Source organism: Quercus suber, unplaced genomic scaffold, assembly GCF_002906115.3.
Source record: "Quercus suber isolate HL8 unplaced genomic scaffold, Cork oak 2.0 scaffold_683, whole genome shotgun sequence".
In the NCBI taxonomy this organism is placed as follows: Eukaryota; Viridiplantae; Streptophyta; class Magnoliopsida; order Fagales; family Fagaceae; genus Quercus; species Quercus suber.
In genome coordinates this window covers 165,125-174,711 of record NW_027070124.1, presented here as the reverse complement: position 1 = coordinate 174,711, position 9,587 = coordinate 165,125, and the positions used below count along the sequence as shown (strand labels likewise).

General features: G+C 30.5%; 1 protein-coding gene across 1 annotated transcript; it reads left to right on the top strand.

Moving 5' to 3' along the window:
* The first annotated feature begins 3,633 nt into the window (after positions 1-3,633).
* On the top strand, positions 3,634-8,235 carry LOC112005604 (uncharacterized). Its single transcript, XM_024037898.2, has 4 exons — positions 3,634-4,401; positions 7,372-7,467; positions 7,647-7,714; positions 8,008-8,235. Exons 1-4 carry the CDS (start codon positions 3,775-3,777, stop codon positions 8,123-8,125), a joined length of 909 nt encoding a protein of 302 aa, XP_023893666.1. The 5' UTR covers positions 3,634-3,774; the 3' UTR covers positions 8,126-8,235.
* The last annotated feature ends 1,352 nt before the right edge of the window (positions 8,236-9,587 follow it).

Genomic DNA, 9,587 nt, shown 5'->3' with positions numbered 1-9,587 from the left:
TGTTTCTGAAGAAAAATTCTGGGTTTTGTGTGTGTTTGATTCAAATTGGATGTATTTTTATGTTTTAAATTTTGTTTTATGTTTTTTAATTTTGTTAAAATTAATAAATTAATTTTTTAAATTTATATGTTGACGTGTCATGGGTGACGTGGCATTTTTATAATATTTTAATTGCTCCGGCTGCCACCTCAGCAATTTTCGTCGGTTGACTGACGGAAAGGACTAAAATGGAACACGTTAATTGGTTTAGGGACTAAAAGTGGAAAAAATAAAATGTAGGGACTAAAATGGAAAAACATCAAAATGTAAGGACTAAAAGTGCATTTACGCCTTATTATTATTATAATAAAAGTTGACTTAGAAGCAATAGTTACGCTTAATGGTTTCACCAAATTACAGCAATATTTTGGATAAAAATAATTTTTTGGGTAAAATATCATTTTCGTCCCTAAACTATCACAAAAATTCGTTTTTCGTGCCTAAACTTTCAAAAGTTCATTTTTCGTCCCTAAACTATCACAAAAGTTCATTTTTCGTCCCTAAACTTTCAAAAGTTCTACTTTCATCCGAGGTGCAGAGGTACGTTATTTCTCACGAATTGCTTTTTGTGCTCCACAGATTTTGAATATGTTTTTAATTCATAGATTTGACTATTTATATTTATTCTTTTTTTTTTTTTCACCTTTCCAAGGAGATGCAAACAGTGGATTGGACCGTCTCTGGCAGAAGAAGAAAGTTGAAGTCCAACAACACTAGATCAAGAGGGAGAGACTAAAGTTCTGCTTTTGTTTGTGAAATTCTATTAAGAGAAAAGACAATGTGATATGTGGATGTTGAATACTTTTAATCAGTTATTCAAAATATTGCAACTTGCTTTAGCTCTTCCATGTGTTGCTGTTTTAATGTGGTTGTTCAACAATTAAAATGTTTTTGCTAATGTGTTAAGGTCCTTTCTATACATATCTCGCTTTGCTTATTAAACTATTGCTACTTTTTGTGGCCAACAAGGCAATTGCTTTGAACCAGCTATGTTGAATGTGCTTAACAAGTTTTGATTTCATAATTTTAACTAAAATCATGTTTTCAAAATGTAAAGTTGTGATTTTCAATTTTGTTTGTTGGCATTAATTCCATGTCAAATTTGATTGTAATTCTTCAATCATTATCTTGTATTTTTGTGGGATTCAATATAATGGGTTCAATGTGAAAATTTGGTGAAGAACTGTGAAGACGGTGTGTATCACAACTTGGCTCGTGACTGACTCATGAGTGGTGCAATTTGCAAAAGGTCAAGTGAGGAGCACATGCTGGAAGTTCAAAGGTCTCAAGTGTCAGGGGCATTTTGCAAGTGGCTCATGACTTGGCCAACTCGTATGATGCACTGCCAGGCTGTTTTGTGTGTGCTTTCCTCATTTCTTTACCCACACTATATAAATTCACATTACCCATAAAATTATAAGGAGAATTTCAAAGAAAAAACCCTAGAAATCCATTTGAGAGTTAGAGACTACAAATTTATAATCCTCTACACATTTCTCTTAGTTTTCCTCACACTCTTCCCTTTCTAATTCTATATCCTTTGAGAGGTTCTTAGCCCAAACACAAACCACACTCATTTTGAGTGTTATGAGTTGATTTGGAGCTTTTGGGAAGCATTGGGTTCTATGGTGGATGAAATTGCTGATAATTATGGGATCTGGAATATTAGTGAAGAAAAAGCTCGGTGAAGCCTGTTGGTAGCTGAGACTCAAATGGTCTAAGTACAGAGAGTAGTTTAGGCTTGGAGGGTCTAAATTGTAATCATTGTACTCCAACTTATTTACTAGTGCAGTACTTAATTTTTTTTTTGTTTGTTGATAAATTAGTCGTAGTATTTACCATATAGGGGAATAGAATAAATTAATCAAAGTAGCTTAGTAACAAGCCTGAGTTTGTTCAATAAGAAAATGAATCAAGTTTGAACATGTAATCTATTTTGGTGATGAGGTCTAGCTCGACTTGTGTTTGAAATAAAATAAAATAAAAAATGATAAATTTTCAATACTTGACTCAATTAGACTCATTTATAGCTCTAGTCGAAACCCTTTAGCCTTTTCCATTTCCATTATTTTTTACCTTAATTCTTTCCATCATACAGGGTAAAAATAATTTTTTATTATCATTATTTGCCTTTTGGGTTCTTAGAAATATCACTTTAATGTAAGTGTTTATATTGGTAATAAGATTTTCAATTTAAATATTTAATCCTCTAGACATTGAATTATGTCAAATCAATTTTTTTTTTCATTAAAGTCTAGTTTATTCAAGGGTAAACTACGCATTTAGTCCATATCTTCTACACCATATTTCAATTTGATCTCTAACCTTTCAATTTTATCAATTTGGTCCCTAACGTTTCAATTTTGTGTCAATTTAGTTCATACCGTTATCTCTTGAATGAAAATTGCTGACGTAGTAAACAACTAAAATCTAAAACTAGTTTATTGCCACATCAACGAAATTTTTTTTTTTTTTTTGGTTGGGCTGTTAGCTACGTCAATAATTTTCATCCAAAAGATAGCGGTGTGGACTAAATTGACATGACACTGAAAGGTTAGAAACCAAATTAATACAATTGAAAAGTTATGGATCAAATTGAAATATGGTGTAAAGATTATGGATCAATTACGTAGTTTACCTTATATTTAACTACGTTATATGTATATGGTAATAGTGATATTTAAAAATTATTACAAAAATCATGTACAGCTGAAAACTGAAACTGAAAATTGAAAAACACTATAACAAAATAATTTTTAAATGTGTAAATAGTATTGTGGGACCTATTTTTAATGAAAAAGTTACTAAAAAGTGAAATTTGTGGGTCTGTGAACAGTGAAATTTGTGCTGAAAAGTCAACTATTGCGGCTACTGTTCATTGAATAGTAGCTGCTACAGTAAAAAAGAGCTAGAAACGCATAGAAAAAAAAAAAAAAAAAAGGGCTGAAAAAACGCAAACGTCCAACGTAAACGTGCCAGTCAAACGAGCACTTATTGTATCACAAATCTTTTAACAGTTAATTTTTTAAATCTCTCGATTAAACAATAAGTATAATGACCAAATTAGCACTTACATCAAATGTGATATTTGTAAAATCCGTTCCTTTTTAGCTTGGGAAAAGAAATTGCTCACCGGACTTGAGAATCGAGATCCATTAGCTTGGTTTTTCCTAAATAAAAAAGAAAAAAGAAAAGAAAAGAAAAGAAGATCCATGAGCTTGGTACCCGCAAATGGACTTTCTCTAATTTCGTGGACCCCAATCAAGTAATCAACTCCTCCTCCTTTATTTTTCACTATATGAATAATTTCACCTTTTATATAATAAAAAAAAATTCCCTTTATTTCGAAAGAACAATTGAATTGCTTGCTTTATAAATTACATTAGAAAAATATTTCTTCATACTTCGAGTATCAAATATTTCTTTATAAGATCCTTTATAAAATCTCTTTTGCATATTTTCTACTTACATTAATGATTATAAACGAGAAATAAAATATAGTATATGAGAAGTGAGTAAATATCATATTTAACCAATAAATGAGACGAGATATATGATATGTCACACAAGTTCACCAAGAAAAGTGCAGTAATAATTAAGGGAAACTTTCAAGAATATGTATATATTATCTTGGGAAACACTCTTCAAACCAACCAGCCTAAACATAGTAATTGTAAAAATTCAATCAACTCCTCAGTCTCAAGTCTCCAACCTCTCCACCAAATAATCATCACAATGTTTCCAAACTTTCTCAGCCTAGTCTCCTTGTACGGAACCTATCTCCGCCGCTGCTACACAGCCACAGGGCTCTCCTCACAAACCATCAACATAGACAACGAAACCACAATCCACTTCTGGGGTCCAAAAGAAACCACCCAAAACCAAAAACCCTCACTAGTTCTCATCCATGGCTTTGGTCCAATGGCAATTTGGCAGTGGGGTCAACAGGTCAAATTCTTTTCGCCTCACTTCAATGTTTATGTTCCTGACTTGATCTTCTTCGGTGACTCAACCACGAAATCCCCAGAGAGAAGTGAGGTGTTTCAAGCTGTTTCTGTGGGGAAACTCATGGAGACATTAGGGGTTCAAAAGTATCACGTTGTGGGAACAAGCTATGGTGGGTTTGTGGCTTATCAAATGGCGAAGATGTTTAGGGAGAGAGTTGAAAAAGTGGTGATAGCTAGCTCTGGTGTGAATATGAGACGCAGAGACAACGAGGCTTTGTTGAAGAGAGCAAAGTTGGAGAAGATTGAGGAGCTAATGTTGCCGGCCACGGCGGAGCAGTTGAGGACGTTGATGGTTTTGTCTGCGAACAAACGTTTCAACATCTTGCCTGACTTCTTCTTCAATGATTTCATACACGTAAGAAATACTTACCATATTTTTCTTTTTAAATTCATTACTATATATTCTTGATTCCTTTCACATAAATAGGAGGAAATTATATATAGATATATATATATATATGGCCATTTTATTAAAAAAAGATCATGGTTCGTACTTCATAGTTCATTCATATTATAAAAGTAAATTCCATACAAAGCCCTTCCGTTTCTTTTAAAAATTTTTTTTTTTTTTTAAATTCTCTCAAAGTAATTATTGTTGATTTGAAAGAGTCGAAAAGGCCAAAACTTTTTCGTTTATTAGTATTATGCATTGATAAAAATCATATTAAAATAATATAATTAAAATTAAACTATATATAAATTAATGAGAGTCCTTTTAAATTTCTTCAAGTTACATGGTGGCCAAAAAAAAATACATTGTTATTAAAGTTTTTTACTTTTCTTGAAACTCTTGATAATTGAGTTTTCGTTGGGGTAGTGTCTAATTTTTTTTTAATATACTTCAATCATGATAGGGTTTCAGTTAAGTAAATTATGTTAATTATTGTATTATACTTGTAATGAGTCATGTGACAAAATTATGATGTGTATGACAACGTGAGTCACGTAGTGTATAACATAAAATTTATTATGTAAGATGTGAGCCTATATAATACTCCTATAATACTATAATATATAATCTTATTGTGAATATTTTGCTAATAAAAATTAAATGATTGGTTATTATATAATTTCACATCTATTATATAGAGTACCAAAGTTCTTATAATTTCGCATGTATCATTGATAAAAATCATTTTGAATAATATAATTAAAATTAAAATTAAACTATATATAAATTAATGAGAGTCCTTTTAAATTTCTTCAAGTTACATGGTGGCGAAAAAAAAAATACATTGTTATTAAAGTTTTTTACTTTTCTTGAAACTCTTGATAATTGAGTTTTCATTGGGGTAGTATCTAATTTTTTTTTAATATACTTCAATCATGATAGGATTTCAATTAAGTAAATTATGTTAATCATTGTAATATACTTGTAATGAGTCATGTGACAAAATTATGATGTGTATGACAACGTGAGTAACGTAGTGTATAACATAAAATTTATTATGTAAGATGTGAGCCTATATAATACTCCTATAATACTATAATATATAATCTTATTGTGAATATTTTGCTAATAAAAATTAAATGATTGGTTATTATATAATTTCACATCTATTATATAGTGTACCAAAGTTCTTATAATTTCACATGTAATATTTGGTGTTTAGATAAAATTTAGTCGGTGGATTTCTGTTACTTAGTATTTCTAGTGACACATAGAACTGATAGAAGGTGATACTTAAATCGATTTTAAAAGTCCAAGATTTCAATTGAAACTTTGTTTGGTTTCTAATAAAATATATGTATTGAAAATTTTAAATTTTAGAGTAATATATGAAACAATCTCCATCTATAGGGAAATTATATATTTTACTCAAGTCTTTAGGTGAAGCTGCTTGGTGGAAGAAAAGTGTAATTACTTGGTAGTTGGTGCAACCAAAATTTTTACTGCTCAACCTATATAATATAGTATTGTGAAATATATATATATATACACACATTACATTTAAGACTTTTTTTTCAGGATGGAAACTTTTTTTTTCTGCAATTTAGACCGTTCAGTTGATTATCTCTTATATGATAGATAACAAAGAAAAAAAATTTACAAATTCAACACATATTTGTTGCAATAAAATAAATGCTATTTTATATATGCAGTAATAATGGTAATCAATTTACTTAATGAGAGTTAGGTTTGAAATTGTTCACCAATATGCTGATGCCGTTATGCGGTTATATCAACTTTAATGAGAGCCGTCCTGAACAATTTTGGGTTGCTGGGATTCTTGGGACTACTTTCAATTTCATCCCTCACAATTTTCTTCTTTTAAAAGTTAAAGAACATTTATTTTTATGGTAGGCTTCGGATCAAAACTTTATAAACATCATCTATTCATCTCCTCCATTCAATTACTTGGAAAAAAAAATACAAATACAAATACAAAATCAAAACAAAACATAACATTTATAAATTTATAAAACTACCCCTCCCTCTCTCTTTATTTATTTATTGATATTTCTTGATGATATTTTTAAAAGCATAAATATTTAACTATTATCATCAACCTCCATTGAAAATAGGGAAAAAATATTTCTTTTTTTATTAATATAAATTCGAAAATATGAAGAAGAAAAAAAAGGATAGAATTAATAATAAGAAAAGCAAAAGAAACAGTACTAAAAATATAAAATAAAATAACATTGCAGTTCTGCTTCCAAAACTCATAAAATAATGCAACAATCGTCCTTCTTAGTGAGAATTAGAGCTTAAACAATTAAATGTAATTAACTAGTTTATGTATTTAATGATGTATTTATTTTTTTATTAAGTTAATTATTTTTGAATTTGATTTTGATGTGTTATGGGTGGAGAAAGACGCACCCATGTATATCTATTAATATTATACACTTCCCCTTCTTCTCTCATAGAATATTCTTTCCACCTTTCCCTTATACTCTTCCTTGGTCTCCTTTCGTTCCGAAAGCAACATTTGAAACTGGTGGACCATGCATTTATTTGTTGCATCCTCAGTACACGACCAGTTTGTTTACTCATGTCCCATTTCTCTATTTATTTTCAATGAAGCATTAATTTGTTTGTTTTCCCAGTAAAATGTAATCTTTTACTTTACAGGATAGTCATTCTATATATAATAACTTGTACTTTTAGCCCCTTTTTCGTTTTGGTATGTCCTTGGTCGGACTCATTCATTACATTAACATAATTAGCAGAGTGAACCATAATTTTTCCACAAGTGGGCATGTTTAGCTCGCTACTGTTGCATCACATATGTTATTACTTTACTGAGAGGCATTTCTTTCTCATGTATGACATAGTCATTTACTGAATATGATAAAAGATGGTTTCATATGGATGCAGAAATTGTACTCCGAAAACAGGATGGAAAAGTTGGAACTTCTGAAGGGACTTACCCTTGGAAGAGAGGACACACCAAACATTTCTCCTCTTCAGCAGGTACCATTTCATTTTTTTCTCAACACTTCCAACTTTTATATATTTTAGCACAAAATTCTCTTATAGGTTTTAACCTTTAAGCATAGGCTGTCAATTTATTATGCATTTCCTGTATAGTTTTGAACATCATTCTAATTTATAACTTATCTGAATCATTTGTATTTTCATTTTCCCTGAAGGAGGTCCTGATAGTATGGGGAGACCATGACCAAATATTTCCTATAGAGATGGCCACAGAACTCAAAGAGTATGTACCTCTTTCCTCTCTCCAAACTATTACACTTAATTTTATGCTAAAAAATGGCGAGCTTCTGCTTGTTAATAATGCAAGCAAATCTATACAATTAGAATTTAAAATATATATATATATATATATATTCCAAATCCTTATCATGTAAATTTAGGCATTTTAAAATCAATTTATTACAATTTATATTGTTTAATCATTTTGGACATAGTTTAATTTTAGTCAATGCCAGCGGTTTGGAAATTCTTCCAACCAATATGAGAGGCTGAGAAATTTTTGGTTGCATGCTCCAGGCTTCTTGGGGAGAAAGCAAGATTGGAAGTAATAGAGAACACATCACATGTTCCTCAGATTGATTGCTCAGGACAGTTCAACAACATTGTCAAAAAATTCCTTAGTGGGTCCTTGTGATGATCTAATTGTCTATTTAAAAATGTTGGGTTGGATTGGAGTAGGCACCAAATTTTTCCTACTTTTGATTAGATTATATGAAGCAACAAATACTAAGCGCGTTTCGTGTATCCTTGATCTGCATTAGATCTGTCTTCTCATCTGTGGTGCCAATTAATTTTTAATAAGTGTATTATTTAAAAGGATCATCAGATTAACATCAAGATAGAATATTAAAACCTATCAATCAATTACTCTCAACAAATATATTAAAAATTTACAAAATTGAACTTATTTCAATGACTTTAAGCCTTAGGTGTGATCTTTAACTCTTATTTTAATTACAATTCTAATTGGTTTCGCATATATTTTTCTAGAACTTCACCAAAAAATTGACAAGTCTAGTTTAAAAAAATATCGAAGACACATTTTGTTGGCAAATTGTGATTTGCATTCACCCACATAAGCAATTATCACCAGGCTAGTTAGGCTGGCTTGTATTCTCTGGGCTCATGGGTGTGTACGCGTTGTCTCCACAGCCCAATCCATTTTGCAGGCTTGGTTTAGGGCCCAAAAGCTCCTTCATAAGTTGATTTAAAATCAAGACGAAGTAACAAACAATAAAATTTCATCTGCTATTGTGGAATAAAAGAAATATAAAGATAAGATAAAGAAATATCAGATTAACATTTGCATTCTATCTTTCTAGTGGTCATTCACCGTATCATATTATCGCTAATATTAAATATATATCTATTTTCTTTCTGTCTCTTGGTGTGTCGTTTGTAAAAAAACATTACACATATATGTAGAAAGAATAGAAAGACTAAAAGTTTACAACTTGTGAGACAAAATCCTTTACATCGTCCCTTATTAAATTGTCTCCCCTAATATAGTAGGGAGGGTGGCTGACAAGCCATCCATGTGAACATGAATAGGAACATACCATTTGCATTTTTTATTTTGGCCAAAATGCAATGATATTTATGGTTTAATCTTGCTAAAAGTCTTGTAACTCAATTGACACATTCTAATTTTCAATAGAAACATTTAAAGTTCAAATCTTCCCACCCCATTTATTGAATCAATAATTAAAAAAAAAAAAAATAGGCCTAATCTTATTTGGTTCAAAAAATGTGTTTTAGGGTAACTTGAACAAGTTGTGCTCAAGGCCGAGCTCTTGGAACTTGGAAGTGTAGATGCCTTTCTTGGATTGGTAAGGGCACTTTGGTGAGGTCCATGGTACAAGCCATCCCTTATATACATGTCTTACTTTAAAATTAGAGAATATATCATTTCACATTAGTTTGCAACCACTATTTCATATATATATATATATATCCATAATTGATGTAGGAGTGTGCACATTTTAAGATATAAAAGTGGGTGTGAAATAACCAATGTGAAAAAGTGATGTGAGGGAATAAAAACCCTTAATATTACTAACAAAATTCGTAAGACGTTGGACTAATGACAAGCATTG

Coding starts and splice junctions, on each gene's coding strand:
- LOC112005604 (XM_024037898.2), top strand. CDS start 3,775: ATGTTTCCAAACTTTCTCAGCCTAGTCTCCTTGTACGGAACCTATCTC. Junction 7,468..7,646: donor ACATTTCTCCTCTTCAGCAG/GTACCATTTCAT, acceptor TTTTCCCTGAAG/GAGGTCCTGATAGTATGGGG. Junction 7,715..8,007: donor ATGGCCACAGAACTCAAAGA/GTATGTACCTCT, acceptor TGCATGCTCCAG/GCTTCTTGGGGAGAAAGCAA.